Below are 24244 nucleotides of genomic sequence, written 5' to 3' on the forward strand. Positions count from 1 at the left end.
AACTACTGAAATGTTAGGAGACTGGGGAGTGACTGCCCCCCTGTCTGGCCCTGCCCTTGGTCTGGTACTGTCAGGTGGGACCTCCCACTGCGAGGTGCAGCACAAAACGCCTCTCTGTCCAACCCTCACTGTGGACACACTCCACTTTCTGGGGTCATAACTGATGCAGTATTGAGAGGCCACAATTGTGAGACCCTATGCTTTATCTTTAGCTCGTGAAGTAGGTGGTTAGGGTATCACCTCTGACTGCCAGTTTTAATCCAGGATAAAGTAGACTGGCATTCCTATCTACCAGCACGCCCCTGGCTGTTTGTCTTGAGCTTTCAGTATTTTGTGTTGTGAATGATCTTCTTTAGCACTTTCTGTTCCTTCCCCTATTGGTTAGAATGTCTCACTGTCATTCTTTAGTAGTAACATGAGTGGTTTTGTCTTTGAGCCTTCCACTTTTGTCCTCTTCCCTGAAAAGTCCTTCATTCATTACTGGTTGGTCCCTGAGACACCTCTCCAGCTAACCCTTCCTTTTCCATGCTGGCCCTTCCTCCAAGTTACTCCGCTGTGTGTGTTCGTGTAGCCCATCTTCATGTGGGAAGTGGCTGGTGGGCCATCGCTACCTCTGAATGAGGAAGGCCCTCAGTATAGCACCCTTTTCTCTGTGGTCCCAGCATGAGGAGGTTATGGTAACAGCAGAAATGAGTGGATGACTGGGTCATTCTAGCATGGTACTGGGTCAAGTCTTTGGAACCAGTACCTCTTACAGAGAAAGAATCCCTGGTTCTTTAACTTTCTTTCTTTAACTGAAAACTTTAAACTAGGATGCCTTCTCCTTCCCAACAGCTTTCTGACTCCACTTGAGAATTCTCATGGAATCATGGGATTTGAGGAAGTAACTTTATAAGGACTCCTCCAAACCATTTTTTGTCTTCCTTGACATTTACATCCTGTATCTGATCAGAAATTTGTAACTCAAATGAACTGCTCATGATAATGAGCCATTCTTAATACAGTCCTGATTGAATACCTCTCTCCAAGAAGGTCACAGTGCTTTACATACATTAATCTAAATTGTCTTCAGAAGATACCTGAAGTAGGGCGACCACCATTTACAATTCACCATGGTCTCACATTCCAGATCTCAGCCAAGTTTGCTTCCTCCCCCACCTTGGGCCTTGGAAAACATCCAAAGAAACTTGAAGTCTGAGGTGGCAGAAGCTTCTTTATTCCTACTGCCATTGCATTCTTGAGTCTTCTGGGCAGTCTTAGGTTAGAAACTGAACTAATTCTCTCAGTAGCTGGAAAAAAAAAAAAAAACCACAAAAAAGCCAAGAGTCAAGTCTTAGTATAAGTCATAAAACTACTAGGTAAAGCATTCTGGGATTTTAGAACAAGGGAAGATTACTTTTCCCTGAGGGGATATTGCAGGCCCTTCTACTACCAAGAGACACGTCCAGTGGATGGAGCCTACGGCTCTTCATTGTGGGCTCCCATGTCCAAGTCCCATATTGGACATATGGCATAGGGATAACAGCCTGGGATAAGTGTAGGCAGCTTAGATTTCTCATCCCATCTGTGGATCCCTAATGCGTCTTCCCTTCAGACCTATGCATGGAGAACTTTGGGCTATGTGATTCCCAGGACCTTGACTGCTTTGGAGTGGAATAATGCTGTCCTAGAGCACCCACATTTCCTTCCATATGTGATCTGAATGCTCACAGCACTCTGCTTTTTTTCCCTGACGTTGACCACTATGTTTTCTGCTTTATATGTTTGCATATCACTGCCGTGGCAGATCCCAAAGTGCCCTGAGGGCAAGAGTCCTATTCACTTCGTTCCTGTGTTCCCTGGGGACTGTAGACACACTCACTGCCTCTCTCCTGCTTCTTGAAGCTGTAACTCTCATTTGTGTCTTGTCAGCATGTTAGCCTGTACAAGTCTCTCCTATCAGAAAGGAAAGATTCTACCTCCCAGCCCCCACCTATCTTTCCCCCCAACTTCTTAAAATAGTTGTCAGCATGTATCACATGCGCTCTTGTCTTCCCTATTATTCCCCAGCTCCCTACAGTCTGGTGCACTGGCCCCCACTTAACAGAAACTGCTTTTGAAAACTTCCCTAAATCATTTGTTTTCTGCCAAACTCAAAAGGATTCATTAGCATTTTCATCACAGCTCCTAGTGGCACTTGCTCTGACTGCTGTCTTTTCCATGAAACCCTCACTGTGTGGTTCTCATGGGACTAGGGATTCCTGCTCTTGCTTCTCTCACAGCCTTTGCCCTGTCCTCCTTGGGCTCCTCTTTGTTGATATTCTCCTTGGTTCTGTCCTACTTCTTTTCAGTCTTGACCCTGTGTTTTGTGTCACCTCTCTGGACAGTTGCATCCACTCCCCTGACCGCTGCCTCACACACACCCCAGAGCAGCGGCTACAGCCTGAGCCTCAGTCTGCAACTTCTCTCTGGGCCCACACTCCTGCCACATGCAATGGTCCTGACCTGCACTCAACATTCACCCCACCCCACCCCCCATCGCTGTTTTCTCATGCCTTCCCCTGCTTGGGTGATAACCCCACTGGGTACTTAATTTTTCCGACCTGAGCTGTCCCCTCGGTCTCATCCTCACATCCAGCCAGGTGCTTCCGAAGGCTTGACAGTCCATTTCACATGAATGTCTGCAGTAGCTAGACTCTTTGTGGATGTTTGTCCTCCTGCCTCTTCCTGTGTCTCTCTTCTACAATCCCTTTTCCATACTTTAACCAAGTATAACTTCGAGAATTCAAATTGATCTGTTGCCTTTGTTGTTTAAATCTTCTCTGTTGACTTCCAGACAAAATCATAATTCCTTTGCATGCAAGATTTCCTAAGACACGGATGCCAACTGCCTTTGCACCCCTTCTGTGCTCTTTCTCATCACTGTACCCTGGCGTGGGATATTCCAGTGGTTCCCAGTGTAGATCCCCCCTTCTTCTGCCAACAAATCCAACTTGGCCTTTAGGACTCAAATGCTACCAAGGCATCACTTCTCTTGCCAAGTCAATCAATGGACGTGCCCCCACCGGGCTCCCATGACTCCTTGCTCACATTGCAGGGGGCGAATTCCATTCGCCTACCCAAACTGAAAATATTCATGAAGTGGGGGAATGAGATGGGTAGACCCTACATCTCAAGGCCTATGTCCTGTGCATAAGAGCTCCTTGCCTTTTAGAATCAAGCAGCAGCTCTGAATTATTTAGCCTCTTTTGGCCTGATTGTGCTCCCTCTTTCCCTTTCCTCTTGTGTCTGGAAGAGCAGGCAGGTCCTAGGTGCACATGGTCCTGACTGCCTGAGAATCATTCAGGTGCCAGAGCCAACGACCATTCCCCTTTCATTTAAATTAGATAAACCAAGATCTATGGCTTGCAGGTGATGGAAGTCCACTGGGGAAATTGGAGGTTCAGAGAGATCGAGACCCATTATAATAAAAGCATTTGCACAGTCAGTGATTCCATCCACCCTGCGGCTTCAGTGTTCCTTGGGGTATGATGAAATATGAAGCAACAGGACCTTTGCAAGGAGTTTGAGGAATTTATTTTAATTGAAAACGGTGGTGGCATTCTGCCCTGGGAGTAAATTCCATCGGCCGTGCTCAGTGGTGTGATGGGCATTTATAAAGAGACGTAGAGCACCCAATTTTGTCACAATTCAGAATCTTGAGACCATTTTATCTCTGCTTCTTTCTTCTCCTGTATCCATACTGAATTGGGTGGTACGATTCTCCTTCCTTTATTTGTTTCAGTGACTCTGCATTTTTATACCATCTTTTGTGTTTAATGCAAACAAGATAATGGCTCCTATATCAGTCAACTGGTGGAACTTCAAATTACTTGAAACTATGAAACCTAAGAAACATTCATGCACCTGACAGAAAGGCCAGAAGAAAAACAGAGAACTTGAATGTACTTTTGTAATGACACAAAATAACAGGGGATGTTTCTTCAGCTCATTCTGTGTCCTTCATATAAAAATGTCCCAATTCCACTCTGCAGGTGTCACCTCCATTTCACAGATGAGGACCCTGAAACCAAAGAATTTAAAAACACTTGCCCAAGATTCTGTGGCCTGATGAATGGCAGACCAGGGTGACCTAACAGATAGAGACAGAACTCAGACTGGGTTTGACCAGGTCTTGAACTCAAAGTCTGAGTGCATATCCCAAGTTTTTAAATACTGCATCACAGTGCCTTTTACTGAAAAGAATCCCTTTCTTAAAGATCAAGCACAGGGTTGCATTTGAATGTAATTTAAGCCAGGAGAGATCTTGTTATTATGAATGTGTCCTTATAATATTATCAGGACTGGAATTTAGTAGCATGGAATTTCTGAGACTGTTTTTACAGCTGTTCAATCTGCCTTTACTTTCTCACTTTTGTATTTTTAGATGCATCATCCCATTCAGATGAAACCTGCAGATAGTGAAAAGTCAAATGGTAGGTGGTAATCAACTGTCTCATTGAATGTCTGTTTCTTTAAATGAAGAGGTCATGTGGGGGAGGGAGGCCCAACCCCAGTGGCATGTTCTCTGGAATGGGCAGAGAGAGAACTCCTGGAAACTTCCACTGCATTTGGTATTTTTGGAGAAATGCCACTTCACTCTCCTGCCTCATCTCTGTGTGGTGTGGAGATGTTAGGAATATGGTATTCTTTGTCTCTCTGTTCAGGACTTGCTCTGTGTGGTGACCCCATGGCCTTTGGCTCTTATTTATCTCTTCCCACAGAGCTACCCGGGATACCTGGTGGGGGATGAGGAGGGGGTGGAGAATGACCTTAAACTGCAGTGAAGATGAATGGAGAGGAAGTGCTATTGCCTTTCCCTTTGCATTTGTTCTTTTTTGGCTTGGAGACTGTCTCATTGCACTCTTCTCTAAATTGTACAGATGCATTTGCATCCGAATTCATTCAGAATTCAGCCTGCTGATTAACTAAATGTACACTGGCTGCAAAAATATGCATTTGATCAAGTCCATGAAATAATGGAGATCTGCCTCTGCTAGTCACAAGAGGGTTGGCTGCCACATTTCTCTCTCTCAAGTTTTTGCTTCCATTTATCCAAACCTGCTGTCTCCGTTTTGTTCTTTGAATTTACTAAAATGCATGGTAAAGGAATCGTCTACCTTCTGAGACCTTCGCGCTTCCCTGTCCCACTAGACTGACATAATCAGCACTGTTTCCTTCCACAGGCAGGTCTGCTCCTCATTAATTAGTAATCAGGGCAGAAGCCACGCACTTAGAGATCTGCATATCTGCAAATGTAAATTATGATTGGGCTCTAAATCTCTCCACAAGGTATTTTTTTGCTAATTGTAGTGCATCCCATTTTCTAGCTTCTTCACAGACTAGAAAGTTTTAAGAATATGCTAAGTCCATATGGTGCCGCCAGGACCTGACTTGTCTGTCCGGGAATAGGTGTCCACGCTTCAGCCACCATCCTGTCATCAGCCATATGCTGCTCTGAGAGTGAACCCCCTGCTTCTTAGTTCCCTACCACAAATGTGGCGCTCCCAGGGGGTCCAAGATCTGGCTGCTTTTGCTGTGGGGCCTTTATCAAGTCACTTCATCCTGTATTCTCTGGTTGTTTGTGGATAACTCACCTTGTGCCAGGCATATGGCCAGGGCTGGGGCCACAGAGGTGGATTTTGAAAGCAGTCTCCAGAAGACACTGTCCCTGACCCCCACCAAACTTATGATCAGTCTATTGACCTCAGTGTCTAATAGTCACAAAGACCGAATACAATATCCTTGGTCCTAACAACAGGCTAATGGTAGTTACTGCACTTAGGCTTGGTTTTTTGTTTTGTTTTGTTTTGTTTTTCTTTTTCTTTTTAGATTCATAAAGATGTTTGTAATAGTACTTTGTAAGTGATAGATCACTTCTCTAAAATGTTGATTATGACCCTGACCTGGCATTTCCCTGGCCTTATGTGTTCTGTGCTGAACATGCCCACTCAGCGACCACATCCCCATGCCAAGGCCTGAGCCCAGGGAGAAGAGCCTGTGAAGGTCGCCTTGTTTCTTTGGCCACCACAAGATGCTCCCTGTCTGTTGGCCCCATAATTTTGCCCCATAATATCAGGATGAGACTCAGGGAATCCAAATCTATAGGAAAGGGTTTGTTTCCATTTTGAGCCTTAGGTAAAAGTTATAAAAACAAGATGAACTAGAGCACTGATTTGAAGTGATAGAGCTAAGAAGGGATTTCTTCTTCTGCATTTTCTCCTGTGCAGGGAGACCCCTGACTTGGGATCTCGTCCCCATGAGAGGTGCTGAGAGCTCTCGGGGAGACTCAGCATCCCTCTGTCCCACATCCACTCCTGACATGAGCAGCTATGTCATCTTTGGGCCTAGATGCCATAGGTACACCTCGTTTTCACATCCCCAAAGCACTGGGCACCATCTTACTCAGAGGAGAGAGTACCTCCAAGTGCCGTCCTCAGGAAGCAATTTGGGGTGGCAATTCAACTCTATTCTGAGGAGTCCAGGCTAACCCCTGACCTTGCACGTGTTTGCTGTGTCCTTGGGCAGGTTCTATAACTTACCCCGCTCTGTGGGGCCAGTTGTAAGAGGTGGCAATAGTCTAGTCTGAGCTCTTCTTGTAACGCCTTCCTTACAACGCCATTCGCAGAGCACAGACGTTTATACCTATAAAGGCCTTGGCGTGATGCCTGGCATGGAGATGCTCTGTGCCACGCTAGCTGCTGGCTGGTGCATGCTTGCGACAGAGGCTGCCACTTTCAGCCTTGACCTGTTAGTCCCAAAGGCTAGATCTGAAGGAAGACCCCAGACCTTTTTGTTGAGCCCGTTCTCCTTTTGCTTTGTGGGTTAACCTTCCTTTTTCTTTCCAATTTTCACTTTTTAAAAAAAGTCAAAAAGTGTAAATGGACTGAAAGCTGCTTTTAAAGTGCTCTTCTTTACAGAGGCTAAAATGGCAGCTCACCTCACGTAGATAGGAACAGGTTTCAAGGTTCTCCTTGGACCTGATGGAAGAGGCAGGAGAAATGCATGATTTTTGAAAGCGAGTAATAGAAGCTACAGGCCTGTTCTGATTTCACATGGCATTTTTTGACAGGTAAGCAGAGTTTCCAAAGCGCAAAGAGCACAAAGATTTCTTCAGCTCAGATGCTCTAAATAGCTCCTATAGTTGTGAAAGAAGTATAACGAGCTCTAATTGCACTTTTATTGAGTTTGCTGACATTTATGGATGGCACAAAGGACTCATCAGAGTTAGACAGCTACTGTCTTCATTATCAGTATGTTCAGATTTCTAAAACTTTGTATTTGCTGAGCAAGAAAGGACTGCTAATCACAGATTAATTAGTGATGGGTAAAAGATTTCCAGAAAAGCAATCATACTTTTGTCCATCTAGAGATCCTGATAAAAGGGAGCCTCTGTGGTGAGCCTCGAGATGCTAGACAGCTCTTAGGGCCACCCTGGTTCTGAACACACTTCCAGAATTTCCAAGGCTTCCTGGAGCCTCGCCCTCTCTGATTTAAGCTGCAGCCTCTAGTAAAATTATATAAGCTCAGCACATCTTTCTCCTTCCCTTACGCTTCTACTGTGCAAGGGGGTCCCCCCCCCCAAAAAAAAAAGCTTACTCAGGACTAGCAAAACGTGCCAGAGTCTTTAGGAAGAACACACTGGATAAATACCCAAATTTCCGCGTTTGTACTTGGCAAGGTGTGAGTTGGAGCAATCAGCATACACTGGTACAGCCATGGTACTGTCTTGTGTGCTCTCTACCATCGAAAGGCCAGTTTTCCACGTTGTAATCTTCTGCCATGGTGCAGGAAAATGCATCAGCTGTGCAAGGCTGAAAATTGAGCCCACTTGCTGGATCTGAAGTTGTCTCGCAGCGAGTGACAACAGCGTGGCGGTTCCCTTCGGGTCTGTGGGTGGGTCTCGTGGCTGTAGCCAGTGCTCAGTCTATGTCATGCTCTGGGTTGAGAGGAGGATTGTTTTGTGCTCTGTAGACAGAGCATAAATCCATGCTGCTTTATCTCTCCGACCTCAGAAGTTGTCCGGGTCCTTAAGGCCTCGAATCCAGAAATGCCATTTAAGCCTCTGTCACTTTTCTCAAGGCCTCCGAAACCCCTGGTGTCCATGCGTCAAGTTCAAAGCTAGCAAGAGTCAAGATAACTAAATATTGTCGGGCGGGCGAAGACCTGCCAGCCTCCAGTGGACGCAGTTCCAGATGGAACTCAGGGAGTTCCATCCACTTACTTTCTCATTTAATGGAAGATGAAATAATTTTGAAATTCAAAGTGGAGAGACTCACGGATTCAGAGGCAGTAATTAAATGCCATATGTTAGCACTAACACATTGAAAAGTTGTTAATTAATTCAGGCTGCCCCGGATCCAGGTGTGACTTTGACAGATTGTACACCAGGGTGTTAGCACAGACTTACAATTAGGGATTTTTTAAAAATGAAGTTTCTATTCCCCAAACTTAAAAAAAGTCCCACTTACTCTTAAAATGTTAACCCTTTCTCATGTATACCGAAGGAGAACTTGAAGTGGACCTTGGCAGGGAAACCCTTTGAGTTCTGCTATCCTTGTGATGGGTGGTGAACACCTGTCTGAGAAGTCTTCTGTCTAAAAGTATTTTCCCTCATTTGCTTGTTATCCTTAAGGAAAACAGACATTCCCCCCATAGGACAGTTTCCGTATCTTTTCACTTTTTTTTTCTTTTTTTTAACTTCCCCTAAAACATCTAGCAGGATACTATGCACATACAAGGTTTACTAAAGCAATCAGCATTCTTATAGATTGAACAAATCAGTAACTACTTAATACCTATGATTACTTAGGAAAACCACACCCAGGAAATTCATCAGAAATAGATAAAAAAGTTAATGAATTCAAGATAACTACATTTATTAAAAACACTGACAACAGTGTTTAGAGAACCCTAGGATAGGAATCCTAGGAGTAGATTTTATGAATACATTTTCCCTGAAAAATCAGGAAAACCTCAAGGGAGAGGAAAGCTGGGGGGAGGGAGATTGTCAGCCCCATTTTGCTGTTAAAGCCAACAAGGCCCAACTGTTAAAACCAGAGCAACTTTGGCTTGCAAAAAATGGTGACTATCCACTGGCCTTTACCTTGTGCAGGAGCACACACAAGCTCATAGAGAGACAGAGACAGAGACAGAAATGGCCGGTTTAGGTTTCAGTTTTTTCCCTTTGGGCAATACTTGTTACTGAAAAATGCGAATTGTCTGTCATCTCCCTGCCCATCTGAGTTCACCCTGCATGATGCCTAGGAAGTCAGGATTTCTTCATAAGTGGTTCAGTTTTCTTAACATGCATCTTAGGAGAAAAAAATCATTTGTGAGCTTACACTAGAGCTCCATGTTTACTTTTCTCCAGCATCATCCTGACGCTCAAAACCTGAAAATCATTTTAGCTAAATACCACAATTAGAGGTTTACAAGCAGAACCAAGGGCCGACAGGGACCTTATCATTGGCTTTTGCTTACCAGAAATAAAGCCAGGTTGTTCAGAATGCTAGAATTAAGGCAGGTGTTTTGGGTTTTTTGTTGTTGTTGTTTTTGCTTTCTTGGGTTGTATGTGTGTTTGTTTTGTTTTTACTCATAAGCACATCGGCCATAGTCTCCTTGGGATAGGAGTCTAAGCTGAGAGGGAAGAAGGGAACAAGAACTACCAGCCAGAAGTCCTCCCCACCACTCTGCCCCAGCACTGTCTCGCCCCTTCACCTCCCTAACAAGAAAGGTCCCAGCAGGGTCCACTGTTAAGAGTCACCCTTCGCAGTGTCAAATATAGAGACTCCCCAAGGGACAGGCGCTTCCTCCCCAGATTATCGGCGATCCCTTCCTGAGCTTCGACCCTGTTGCACCCGCACTGTTCTTGACTTAACCCGCTTTCCCACTGATCCTTGGTAGCTCACTGATGTGGATGGGAGAAGGAAGGGTTTCCTAAATGTAAAATTGTCCATCTGCGTAAAGTATGTCAGCTCCTCCGCAGCCTCCCCCAGAAGTCAAAGCCAAGGACACCGTTGCCCACATCTACTTAGATGCATCTTGACACAGGTCATGGTTTGCACCATCTGTTTCCTTGCTTGAACCCCTTCCCGACGAAGCAGAAAATGGTGCACATTGTGCTAAAGTCAGCTGCTTCCTTCATCACCCCACAGAAGGCCCTAACTCCTGTTGGTTGCTCCCCACTTAGTGCATTGCTCCCCCAGCCCAAGACCCATCTACCCAGACCCGCCCGCTTGCCAAAGTCCGGCGCTAAGTCCCGCACCTTCCACTAAGCCTTTCTCCTTCAGTGCGCCAACTCACACCTTCCAAGTGTTTGGGGGTTGTGGTCTCCACCTGTCTTCCTTGGACCCCAGGTGTTTTTGTGTTGTCTTTGGAGATATGACAAGTATGGAGAGAGATTTTGGGTAGAAAACATCCTGTAACCCAAGCACTTCAGGTAATCAAAGCTGTGGCCTGGCAGCCCTCTCTCTACTAAAGAGAGATGAAGGAAGGAGAAAAGGAAAAAGAGGAGAGTTTAAACTTTCGTTTCATGAATGACCATTGTGAAGTGCACAGATGGCTCTTTTAAGCCCAGGCCACACGCCTCTCTGGGCAGCACTGGGGATGGGCCCGACATGGCTCTCCCTTGCAGCCCTCACCTGCCACCTCTGCTAGTGCAGCTGCACCCTGGACCGGGTTGGGACGCCGCCGGTGATCTCCTCCTCTTAAATGGCCCCAAGAAATCCTTCCCTCTGCCAGACTCAGGTACCCCTCTTAGAGCTGGGCAGGACATCTCTGGTGTCCCTCAATTCCAGGCTGGCACTCAGGGAGTTGGCACAGTTAACTGTCTCATTTTGATCCCTCAGAGGTACACTGATACAGATAGTATTCACATGTGGCTTTTAAAATGCAAATTAGTTTAATTAAATTACATTAAAAAAACTCTACCTCACTAGCTATTTTTTAAGGACTGAGTAGCTATGTGTAGCTTTAGCTACCGTCGTGGACATCACAGAATGTTCCTGCCTGCCTAAAATGCTGTTGGTCAGCTCCAGAGTAAACTATAATTGTGTCACATCTCTGCTTCATGAATAGATCTTCTGTCTCAGCTCCTGGAGGCCATGAGCCATAGATTTTCACTTAGGAACCTGAAGCAGCTGGCCCTGGAAAATCTAGAATATGGTTTTGTTGGCTAAGTGAAAATGAGACGCTTACTGTCCAGGGAAAAAATATGAGAAACAAGAATAAAAGCCATTTAGATATTGATGGCAGCACTACAAGACAGGTAGGAAAAGAAGACACACACGCAAGTGATGCCTGGCAGCACCCTGCTCCAAGCCAGGACCGTCTGAGTGTGGGCACAGCTGGCACTCTGATTGCCTTTTTTAATTCTAAAAAATGGATTGAAATGAAACAGTGGGAAATCAGCCAGCTTCTCCCTTTGGGCTTCTAGGACAATATTCTGCGCTCTCCTAAAAAAGGCTGCAGGCACTGTCCTGAAGTCAGATAGAATCAGCCCTGGAAGCTACGTTTGGGCTCGTTCTCCTGAGCTCAGGCTTTGCGAAGAACCTCCCAGGTCAACTTGGTGACTCTTCTCTTTACCCCATCCATTTCCAAGGATAGGCTGTGCATCTTGGTGTCTTGACACCCCAACCCATCTCTTGTCATCATGAATCCTGCTACCTCCAAGTGGGGAGAATAATATTGTTTCCTCGTTGCTCTTTGTTACTGGTTTCACCTGAGCAGGGGCCTCTCCTATGTGATTTTCAAGTGACTGCGCCCTTTCTCATAACTGGAATTGCCTTTCTCTTGGCCATTACTTGCAGACCAGGTGTGTACCCTGGTTAGAGCACACAGCCTGTGCTGCAGCCACGAGATCACTGACTAGCTAGCCCAAGAAGTGATCATCTCTCTTGTCTCTTTTCTGGATGGTGGGGGGAGAGTGAATGAAGCTTTTTGAAATGAGCAGGAAAATTGTTTTCTTCCATTGAATGCTTTGTTAAAAGTTTTGTTTACTATTCCACTACATCTGTTCCTGGTTTTTCCCCTCCTGACCTTTTTCTTTCCCTGTCACTCAAGTTAAAAAAACATCTGCACACACACACACACACCCCAAAAAAGAGCAAATTAAAATCTGTATCCAAAAATATCTCTGTGCAATGGTAGTGTTTAGCAATTACATAGCACTTTAATATTTCAGTAAACACATTACCGTTCATTTCCAAAAGGGGGAAAGGACTTAACAACAATGCTTCATCTCCTATTAAGATGTCTTATTAATAAGAACAAGCTCACAAAGAGGTGGAATATTCAGAAGGTCGGGGTAGCAGAGCAGAGGCAAGATGGCTCACTAGGAGGAAAGGGAGACAGACTCAGAGTCTAAAGAGGAAAGCTTGAGACCCCCTGGCTCAGTCTTATGTGACTAGGACCAGGTTTGATGTAGTAATGAAGCATTGATTACGAGAAAAAAGATGAAATGGCCTTTGCTCATTCATTATTTTATCTCCTAGCTGTGGAAGACAGAAAATTGTTCATAGGAATGGTTTCGAAGAAATGTAATGAGAACGATATCAGGGTGATGTTTTCTCCATTTGGCCAGATAGAAGAATGCCGGATCCTCCGGGGACCCGACGGGCTGAGTCGAGGTGAGTGTGCCGTCTATAAAGTCTCTTTCCTTAAGTGCTAATTGGAAGCCTGTGTCACAGTCAAGGTAGATGTAGTCGCTCGCACAGCAAGAGGTTACCTGATAATATGTCCTGGACGATAAAAGTTATCCAACATGAACTTTTCACCGTAGCTGAAATGATCACCTTTTATTTCTCAAGTCGAGAAGGTCCTGGTGCCAACATATTAGCTCAGGTTATCACTGTCAGACGGGCGGCCGATGGGCTGCCCTGTCATTACACATCCCTTTTCTATCTCAAATTGAAGTCGATATGTTGGGGGTAAGGGAGGATGAGAGAATATTTGTTGTTTTCATCTTAGTCTTCTGGCTTTCCGCCTGTGCCTGAGAGAAACGCACAGGGACAGCCTTGTGGCAGTGAAACAGGCCAGGAGAAGACATCCGAGTTCCCACACTGTGCACTCTAGCGATGGACTTAGATGGGCTTAGTTAGCTGTAGCTGTCCTGGGAAATTGGGGCTGGTTGCAGAGAGCAGAACTCTAGGAGTCCTGATTGCAGGGAGACCATTAAGTGACAGAGAAATGACTTCTTCCAGAACAAGATTGTAGGCTCCTCTTTGTCACCCTGATGGAAGCAGAGGCTGTGGCTCAGAGCACTGATGAAAACAAGTACTTCTGCACGCACCTATACAGAAGCCGTCGGCAATGATTGTTGCCTGTCCTTGTTTGTCTCCCCTTTGACAGCGCCACACACCCCCTTCCTTAAACTGCTCAGAAGGGTCCAAACTGTGTCATCTTATCTGACTACACTTTTCTGAGTCACATGCAGGGAGGCCAAAGCAGAAGCATACCGGCAAAAGATAATGTTTGGTCCTCATAAGAAATCATATTGGTCCATATGAAGAGAAGTCGATCCTATCTGTATCCGTGTAGTGATTGGTGCCGTTTCCACAGGGCCGATTAGAAAGTGCTTTCCATTGCTCGTTTTCCCAGTTTCTGTCTCCAACACAGCCTTGATGTCCCAAACCACATGGGGAAAGCAGAGGCTGGGCCTTTAGTCTCCAGGCACTAATTTTCTCCCACCTCACTAGTTTCACCTAAATTCAACACCGCGTGAGGAAGAACATTTGTTCTTTTGACTTTTAGACATAACGCTTCACAACGTCAGCTGCTAGAATTGAAGGCACAGAGAACAAAAGAGTTCCGCCTACATCCACCCCCAGAGCCCCAAAATGGAGGGAGTCGAGAGGGAAACTGGGAGGAGGTGGAACAACTCCAAGCTTGTGATCCCTATATTTTCTTCTGAAGGTAGTTTAAGAAAAAAAAAGGTGGGGGGGAGTGGGGTGGGGAGGAGGCATGAAAAGCACAGTTTATGCATTCTCTAACAATTCTGAAACTGTTGCTATTAACACTCACTGAAAAGATGTGATTCTCTAAAGGCTGAACAAGACATGAACGATGTTGAGTGTGATTCCCCAAACACCAAACAGTAGGGCCGCTGCCTCAGACTCCGCTCTGGCTTACCCCCAAACCATTTCTCCTGTTGACTATATAGACCATCGTGCTGCTGACCTGTACAACCTCTGCCTCCTGTACAGCCTAACTAGCAGAGGAAGCTAGGACTTGTGTTCCGGTTCCCTCTGCCATCGTAGCACATTCACACCACGAGAGCTCTGAGTCACACCTGCCCATCATGCTCTGCTGCAGTCAGAATGGCCATGTGTTCACTTAGGCAGCAAACCAGTAAGGACAACACCATGGGCAGGGACAGTGTGGCTAATGGAAGAACAACATGAGGGAAAGACAGGATGCTATGTCTTTAGTCCCTTTGCTGCTGCTGCCAGCCTGGTGACTAACTAGAACCACTGTTCACTCCTGGTGTTATTCTCAACCCCACTTGTGTGTTGCTGTTGTGTTTTTTTTTTTTTTTTTCATTTGCCAGCACATACCACAGCACATAAAAGAGGTAGGAAAGAAGGCCCCCAAATTACTCAGCCATACTTCCAACGATTTTAGGTCAGTCACCCCAAGTTCCATTCCCAAAACGTATCCTGACGTGAAATGTGACCATCGTCGTTTCATCTTCTCCTCTAGCCCTCAGTTTCCCCAGCTGTAAAGGGCCAGAGTCTCTGCTAGTCTCATCGGGCATCTCAGTCAATGAAGAGATGAGTTTTCAGTAGAAGCAAACCCTCTCTGGGGTTCAGGAGGGACTTTGGCTGTGAAGTGTAAGTGACTCCCTCCTCTGCTGGGCAGAGACCTCGCTGGCCATCTCTTCATCTCACTTTCCACACCCACTTGGGGGCAGAGGAGCATCACAGGCAGCCGCCGGGGCCTGTGGTCTTGAGCCTCCCTTTCTCCTGTCTGCACATGAGGGTTTAAAGCAGCCAGACTCCCACAGAAAAGAGCCAGACCCGGTACCCACCAGACTACTTGGCTAATCTGATGCCCCATCTGGCTCTGACCGGCTCCTGGACACTGAAGCGGCCCATTTCTGAACCACATTATGGGCTTGTGCTCATCAGAACTTGACACAAAGCCTGGCCCCATGTCGAGTAGGACAGGACTCCTTGCCCCCTGCTGCCCTTTTTTTTTTTTTTTTTATGGAAAAGTTGTTTCTGGCAAATGGATGAGAATTCCCTATGGCAAAAAAGGAAAATACTCATTTATAACCATTTGTTCTAAAATATAAAGACAGTGGTTCGTTTTTTCAATTAGCAGGACCCAGGGACTCCTGGGTACAGGGGACTGCTCCAGAATCAGTGCATTTGTTAAAAGAACCGTTCCCTTGCATCTACTATTTTGCTTTCATTAAAGAATTGTAGTTTTCAACCAAATGTTAATAAGTGTCTCCCATCTGTGGCACTGCAGATAAAGGGTGCTCAGCACTTCTGGTCTCAATGCCTGTTGCTGGCTCAGCCATCTGAAAATAAATAAAAGTCAAATGAATCGAAAGCTTGATACTCTGGAAAGTACCTTCTAATTCCAAAGCAAGGTATAAACTAGTGAATCAGAAGGTCAAAACTCAAGCCACCTGATGATGATGAGGGAGAGGAGTGTTGAGGACCGCTTTCCACCTTGCTCTGCCCAGCACTGCTACGGGGTGAAGACGGAGGAGGGGCTCGTGTTGGCTCCTGTGCAGATTTCTAAGGTCGTTGCTTCTCTGCCACTTCAGCAGTGTGCCTTCCTCTCTGACAGGTACTGAAGCTGAGCTTTCTCCAGGCCTGTTGGCTTAGTCCTTCCCCCACTCCCTGAATCAGAGCCCTGGGCTCTCAGGACCCCCCACTTGCACCTCCCCAGCGCTGCTATGCATGCGGTAAAGTCATTGTCATTCAGAAAAAGAACATCATGACCTGCATATTGGCAGGAAGACCAGCACGCAGCTCTGCTCGGTTCTAGGGCAGACACCCCCCCCCAACCCATCCCCCACCGCTAAATGCCCTGACCCTCGGACACTTCCTGTGCTTGCCCAGCTCAGGAGCCCGCAGCAGCCTTGGAGACTCAGCCCACATCCCAACATGCATTTCCCCCTCCAGGGGAAACCCCATTTTTCCATCTTTTCTAATTTGGAAAACCTGGTTTGCAGTGCTCTCCAGCGCATCATGATTTTAGCCCCTGCTGCAACACCAGAGCGACCTCCACTGAGGTCTGTTGAGAGTAGATGGGACAACATGTGAGCCCACACATGGAAAATCAAGTGAGCTCTTCACTCTCCAAATCAAGGCCCAAGAGTTCTAGGCCAGGGCATTTAGGGGACAGTGTTACTTTAGCCTGTCACTTCCTAAAGTGCACATATTCTCACTTACCATAATCCCTCAGCCAGGATTGACACAGTCTGGGTCTTCCACTCTATGGCAATAGACTCTAACTGGGAGACAATGAAGGAGTTTCTTTCATTTTTCTTTTCCATAAACTGTAGTCAACTCTTCACTGCCATTTAAGGTAACTTTCTGCTTGTTTAAGAATATTCCAGCTGTGTTTATGATGTACCAGCATTCTCCTGCCAAAACTTTTGACAAATGAACTGGCAGTATCCTCAGGGATGTTGGCTGAGTACAGACTGGATTCAGTCATTAAGTCCTACTTTGTTTTGTTTTATCTGATCAGTGTATTAGGGCTAATCAGGGCTTTCACTTTTATGATATGTCCACAGAAAGGACTCAGTTTTGACCAGGACATTCTAGTCTCACCCACCTAGTACCTTAACATTCAGATACATAGAAACGCTTGTCAAATGCCCACTGAGCTATGAAGTGCATTTTGTCATCTTGTTCTGAATACAATAGTCTAATCTCTTGGGGATTTTGCCACCTATTAAGTTCTGTTCTACACTTAACCTCAGGTAGTGTAAATGAATGATATCTTCAGGCCAATTTTAAATTCACTAACCCAACATAGGGGGTGGTGCATTAGAATGTTGAGTTCGATATCCTTATATGACATTGATAGCCTGTGTTTAATAAATCCCAGTGCTGCTGGGAGGATAGTGAGGAAAGCTGGCTGCATTTAGAGCTTTCTTGAGCTGATCAGGGAACTTATCAACAAGTTTTCCATAAGCTGACATCTCCTTCCTGCTGCACAAATTATATGAAATTATGCTCCTTCCACTGAAATGTAGGAGGCTGCCACTGCTCTCTACGAAGGCCCTGGCATTGTACGTGCTTTTACACGTGCCTGTACTTTTTCTCGGTGGTGGTATTCAGAGCAAGAATTAATCTAGTTCTCAAAATTCTCTTGCAGCCAACAGCAAAGGTAGAACACCTGAGTTAAGATATCCTTTCAATTGAAATGACAAGTGTAATAGATGTGTTCCGAAATCTTCTCTGTGACAGGCCTACGTGCTTTCCTTAGATCCTGTCTGTAGGAGGAAATTACTTTGAGAAACCTTTCCCCAGTCAATCATTTATCTGTTTTAGCAGCAAGAAGGCAACCTCACCAAAATCAGAGAAATTCAAGTCCTTTCATTTCTGTTAGCAATCTCTGACATTCTGAAAGTGAAGACTAGAAATAATTGCAAGGTAAATTACAGATTGGCCATGTTTACTGATGGATTATGTGTTTGTTTGTATATGGCTATTATGTATTTGGAGGCTTTAAGACAGTAATATCTTACCAAACAACAACCAAGTACCTTCATTATTTGGTCACCTGTATCTCTTGCCCCTACTCTGATTTCTCCTGCATTAGTGGTGAATAGCCAAAGGGTTAACTGTAGACAAAACACATACAGCATTCTAGAACCATCAGGGACTGACCCTACCATCAGCATACTTGTCTTGTAAAGACTCAGTGAGCTCCTCTACTACCAGAGCTTTTAACAGAAGAAAAGGGCAGTTATGACCTATTGTTTCTGCCCAATGGAACATCTTATTGGTGACTTGTAGCAGAAGCTGCGAGTGGAAGAGTTTGTGTGACCGGGTTAGTGTAAAGCTGAAGATTCGAAGCTTAATTGGAAAGCCACCATAATATCCGCAGAGGTGTTGAGAAGAAAGTTTAAATCTAGCCGTAGGCCTACCATGACCTCCTGTTTTAGAGAAATGTCAAAGGCTAACCAGCTAGCAATCCAAGAAACGTTTAGTTCAAAAGTTGCTTAACTTCATACAGGGTGACTCAGCGAAAAACTTCAGCACACGCTCTCACTTTATAAATGACTCAGTAATTTCCATTCTTAAGTAAGTGAACACAGCACACAGGACAGAACTTGACAGAGCCCCCAAGGAGACGCCATCTCTGCTCCACTGCCAGCTGCCTGCAAAGGCTAACGAAGTCATCAGAATTGTCAGATCATTGGGAGGGATGGGTCAGGATTATATCATTAGAAGCATCAGGTGAGCTCTTCCTTGCAGCTTTCATTGACAACAGGGCAGTGTGGGGTTGACAGCGAATTTCATTGTTCCATTGCTAATGCTTTCCTTGGGAGACCTGTGACTTGCTATATCTTTCTCACTAAGTTACTCACAAAGTTCTGCTTGTTATGAAATTGTGGTAAATGCATAAACTGTGCCTTATTGATTTCTGTTGACATTTTTCATGTTTTTTATGCATTCCTGCCCTCCATTTGGAAACTGTCAGTTTGGCACATGTTCCTGGATAATAAGAGCAAATGAAGTGAACGAAACAATCTTCTTGACTATTAAAAGCAGAGTCAGTCCAGGCTTCATGTGCTTTCAAATATATCTCCATTAGAGTATTTGCCTTTGCTTCCATTATAGTCTCAAGAAGTAGGAAAAGAGAAATCTTACCGTGATATCTTCTGTTAATGATGTTGGTAACAATCACAATGTTTCTGAAGAGATGTTCCTCTGCGACAGATGATAAATTTGGGGCTCCCATTTTGGAGCTGAGCACCAGCATGGAAGAGGTGGAGATGCTGTCATCTGCCTCAGACACTATCACACGCATCATCTAAATGCCTTAGAGAAGGCTGCTAAGTTGCTGTTATTGATGACAAGTGCTGTATCCAGGATAGGGACAGGCATCATGTTTAAATAGTAATCCTCACCGCTGCCAGAATGTCAGGGAACCACAGAGCAGCCCAGCCTTCACAGCAAGCTGGGCTTCATACCCTGTGAGGCCAGCTTACATGGGAGGTGAATGTGAAAGGAGTCTCCCACGTACGGAGAGTGTTTGCAGATTAAAAATTAGAGCATGATGCAGAAAAAAAAATGCATTGACTTATTTTCATGACTGGATGTTGGTGTGCTTTGGGGAACAGGGGTAGACGTTGCTTTTCTTACTACTGTTTGATTAAAAATGCTAAGACAGTATTGACTTGATAATCTCACCAGGTACACATGTAGCACTAAGGCAGAAAATACATGTTATGCTTCATATCTTGATCTACACCAGCCAAGCGAACTGCTGGTTATTTGGGTGTAGAGCATTCTGTTTTGTGGCCACAGGGGCCCCGGTGTCACATTGTTGATGCCAGAATTCCGTTTCCCTGAACTCACTCTGCGATGACAACAGGCTTCAGCCCCTCAGTGTTTAGATCTGCTTCATTTGGAAATCTTTTAAGTAGTAATAATAATAATGTTTTGAGGAAATTGAGTGGAACACTAAATTATTCTCTGATACCTAAGTTCAAACTGTGCAAGGCTAAAGAAGCTGAAAATCAATGCACTTTTAAAATCATTAGAGATCATAAATGAAATAAGCCTGCGTTGCTTTAGCTCAGCTTTTAGTGCACTGTGGTATTATTATAAAATCAGCCTGAATCTGCATTAATTTCACAGTCCTTTTCTCTAAGAAGCCCAAGGGTGTGTGATGAATAAAATGTAAATTTCAGAAGGCAGTGTTTTTCTTCTTGATAAGGGCAGCCAGTCCTGTAGTGGGGGAAGTGACCTGCATGGTGGCAACACTGCCCCTGGAGCAGGGCCAGGCACGGGGAGCCCAGTGGCCTCACAGCACCGGAACAGGACAGCCCTGGGAGCAGGGTGGGTGTCACAAGAGACATCCAGAGACATGTGCATTGTCTTGTGTATGTTGGATTTCAGATCAGATCTCTGATCTGGTCCAAAAAGTCACAGCTTTCAAAAGTCATGCAGCTGTCATGCAAAGAGAAAGCCCAGTGCAGCTTTTTAAATTTTATATGCCCTATGAATATTCCCAGAATAATAGCACTGTTTTTGTTCATAAATCATCATTATTAAATAGTGTATGCAGGATTTGGGTACATTTGTTTGCCTTTGAATAGCATTGATATATACTTGTACAAACATATATATTTTTAACTACCCAGAAGAGAGTAGATATATTTATATGCTGACATATTGAGCTCGTAGAATTTATTTGCTAATTTGCCCTTGGTGTGAGAATTTTATTATGTGCTGCCTAAAACCCAACGCTGAGATTGGAAATATAAAGCTCTAATGTATGGATGCCCGAAGTAAAGACAGTCAGCCAAGGAGAAAATGTAAAAAAGCAACTTTTTACTTTGGAAAATGCAAACTAGATCTTGCTAATTTCAAACCCTGTGGCTAAAACAAACAAACAAACAAAACAAAACAAAACAAAACAACAAAAACACTCAACTTCCTTCCCCTAGTCTCCATTTTAAAAAATAAACGAATAAATAAATAAATCTTTCTGCTTTGGTCAGATTAGCAAGTCAGCACTGTGAATAAAAAGCAAAATAAGAAAAAACCAAAGAGAGAAGTTGTTTATTTTTATGTACTACTGAGAACAGTGTCGTCCTGTGGCAGTTCTCGTAGACTGTGTTGGTTTAACAAGCGTCCAACCCTTTTGTCTTGTTGTTTTTTGTCTTTCCTGCTCCCTGTCCCCTTGTTTCCCACAGGCTGTGCGTTTGTCACATTTTCTACAAGGGCAATGGCACAGAATGCAATCAAAGCCATGCATCAGTCTCAGACCATGGAGGTACTGTATCATCTGCCCTTTCTTTGTTTTCTTTGTGCAAATGATGGGGAATGGTAAAGCAATTCTCTCCTGTATGGATTGTTCACATGACAATCACAGATTTCAACTTTCACCATCTCTCCTTTTTCATTCGTTCATATTCATTCTCTCTTTCCTCCCCCTCCCTCCCCTTCTCCCTCCTCCTCTCCCACTCCCTCTCTCTCCCTTTTCTCTCCTGTCTCTCCTTCTATTTCTGAATTTTTCCCCTAATGACTCGAAATGCATTTAGTAAGACCTTGCACTTGCTCTGTATTATTTTGTGAGCCTTTGATTGCAGCGGCACGGGTCCTGCAATGTAAAGTCGTGATGCAATAGCAGCCAAGCATCGCTGTGTACCCAGAGGGTCCAGTCCACCCCCAGCCCCAGCGTGGTACAGATTAAACAGCCCCCACTCCAAATTGCAGCTTACCCTGTGCTCAGTCACAGGGTGCCTTTTTTTTTTTTTTTAAAGTGGGGTTATCTTTAGTCAAACAGAATTGTATTTGTGCATCAAGAATGTTGGAGAAAGTTCCTATTTTCTCCCACTTCGTTCACCCAGTGAAAATGTTCATGGATGAAAGTCCCTTGATTAGTCTCCTTACTAAAAAATGAACAACAAAGAACAATAAAGGCTCAAATTTGATCTCCTAATGAGAGATAGTGGCTTTAGGGGAAGATGAATTTGCTGGTGTGGGTGTTTGCCCACAGATGTAGATAGATGGCTGTGTACTTCTAGTCTGTGATTTGGGTCATGGCCTTTCAGAATTTTGCACAAAAGCATTCCAAGAGTGATATGCTGTTACTTATTCTGTATTGTCTAATAGAACCATTGGGAGTGCATGTTCTGCTGTATTATGTACACTGTATCTTTGTGTATGGGTGATCTTTTCTGGAGGTGGCCTTGTGTTATCTGAAGTAACGTTTTCACCTTTTGAAAAAGAAAATATTTTCAATTTTATTTAATGTGCAAACATTTCTTTCTTGATTGAGCTTTTTTTTTTTTAACCTCCATTGGGGGGGAGGGCTTCTTTTTTACTTTTTTCTTTTTTTTTTTTCTTTTTGTTTGTTTGTTTTGTTTGTTTTTTGCAATGCTGCATCTCCCAAAGCATGCTGGGAGCTAAGTGATCATTACGCGTCATGTTTTGTGGGCAACTTTTTTATAGTGAGCCAAAAAGGTGGGTGGAAAGGGGGGAGAGGAGTGTGCATGGCGTTGTCATTCAGTGTTTACTGTAACTCTTCTGAGTTTTGGTATCAGCATTGCAAAGCCTATTGTCTTTTTCGAACTTCATTTTGACTTTGATATTCTTAACATATCTTATATAATCACTGTCTTTTCCTTTCAGTGCAATGCATTTTTAAGACACTCACACCCCCACCTGAAGGCAAGCGCAGGTGAAAATCTGCCATGATAGGAGATACTTAGCAGGACTTGAACTATCTAGGAGTGGAATCTCCAAAAGGCTGCAATTGTGCATGTGATGGCTTTGGCCCCCACCCTCACCTCCTGTGGGGCCGCTCTGCTCATATGGATCAGTCCAATTTCCAGCCACATTTCAGTTTGGAGAGTAAAATGAACTCATCAGTAGGAAAAAATCTTTACCTGTATTTATTATCTTCCGCATATGTGTTTCATCCTTAATTATTTTTATTTCCTGTAAGTTTCTAAATTCTACCTAAATTACTAGTCTCAGCTTAGATCATTTTTTAACCTGAATTCTTTAGCTCCACTAGAAACACTGCCACCTAGTTCCTTCACTCACCCCTCTCCCCAGTAAAGCCACAGAGAATGATGACATGGTGTCCGTGTTCTTCTGTGTTGCTACGGAAGGCAAGATCAAGTGTATAAAGCAGAACAAGGGATGAACCCAACCAGGAAAATAATAGACTCTCGTAGTGAAAAGAATCTGCTTAGAGAGAAAGAATGAGACATATTTATTCTTAAGAAATCCTTAGTTCTTTGTTATTAATCGGTGTTATAAAAAATCACATTTGGTGTACTTGTTTTTAAATCAGGACATCCATGCTTTAGCAAAGGGGTCCTCAGACACTTAAGCTTCTTGTTTGTTTCTAAAATATTGAGATCTAAAAGAAAATTATATATTATGCGATCACATGATAGCCGTGCAAGGTTTTTTTTTAATTAATTACATTCTTTTCAGGACTCTCACTCACATCTTTAACCAAGATGTACTCTCTAAGACATTCAAATGAACGGATGTTAAAGTTTAAGATAAGATTCTTTACAAATAACTAATTTTTACATTGTACATTCCATTTCTCCCATTTTCTCCAATGTTTTCCCTTCTTATTTTTCCCATCCATGTTTTAAAACATCATTTTTGAACTAGCATCATTGGCCCAATATTCTGCTTTGACATCACTTCTTGGTTTTTAAGGAACAAAGAAATCATAGTAAGTGTACTGTTAGGAGGAGATGCTCTGATTTGGTATGGAGCAAATCTTAAGCACCCACCCTTACCCATACAGCACTATAAATTTCCATTGTCACAGAATGTTGCATTTTTTTTCAAGTGATGAAATACATACAGAGCAGATGAAGAAAAGTGGATGATAGACTTTTTAAAATGGTGGAGATATTCTTTTCATGCAATTCACTGGCATTCTAACATTCAGCATTGTGACTGGCTACCAGAGCTAAAGACACATATGCTGAGGGTCAGCACTGCAGCAGTCTCCTCATTTTTCTTATTTTTTTATTTTTTATTTTTTTTTAGCTTATAACACATGTGTTGGCCTCACAACTCATGGCTATAACTACCCAGGAGATAAGAAAAAAATGCATTTTTTTTCCAGAAAAGGGAAGAATGAGCCAAACTCATTTAAATAGAAATATAAAATTTCTGAGAGGAGAGAGCTCTATTATCATGCTGAGTTTCAATAAAAAAAAATTTTAATCACTTGGGTAGAATTACTTCTTTTTACCTCAGCAAAATTTAACAGTTATAATTGTGATGAAATGTGTAGGCAAGACAGGCTAAGAGGGAGTGAGTGGGGAGATAGGAGAGAGGTTTCTGCTGATGGTTTACCAAGAGGCAAATGTTTAAAGGTGCTTTTGAAAGGGGCTTTTCATGCTTCCAGTGTAAGGCCTTATTTTCGCTAATGATTCTATGCTCTCACACGAATCCAGCCTAGCTTCTAACCCCTGGCCACTTCTCACTCAACACTAGCCCTGGAAGAAGCTGTTAGAGTAGAGAGATCCGTTAGGCCC

General features: G+C 44.0%; 1 protein-coding gene across 4 annotated transcripts in view; it reads left to right on the top strand.

Annotated features, from left to right (window-relative positions):
- Positions 1 to 24244, top strand: part of CELF2 (CUGBP, Elav-like family member 2) — a 278195-nt gene that overhangs the window by 201090 nt on the left and 52861 nt on the right. For all 4 annotated transcript variants that reach the window (XM_004691238.2, XM_012731295.1, XM_004691241.2 and 1 more), the window contains exons 4-6: positions 4406 to 4454; positions 12513 to 12647; positions 20918 to 20997. In XM_004691238.2, the coding sequence (XP_004691295.1) occupies positions 4406 to 4454; positions 12513 to 12647; positions 20918 to 20997 (264 nt within the window). The remainder of the gene's footprint in view (positions 1 to 4405; positions 4455 to 12512; positions 12648 to 20917; positions 20998 to 24244) is intronic.

The sequence above is a fragment of the Condylura cristata genome, unplaced genomic scaffold (genome assembly GCF_000260355.1).
Source record: "Condylura cristata isolate star-nosed mole 26May11 unplaced genomic scaffold, ConCri1.0 scaffold00030, whole genome shotgun sequence".
Taxonomy (NCBI): domain Eukaryota; kingdom Metazoa; phylum Chordata; class Mammalia; order Eulipotyphla; family Talpidae; genus Condylura; species Condylura cristata.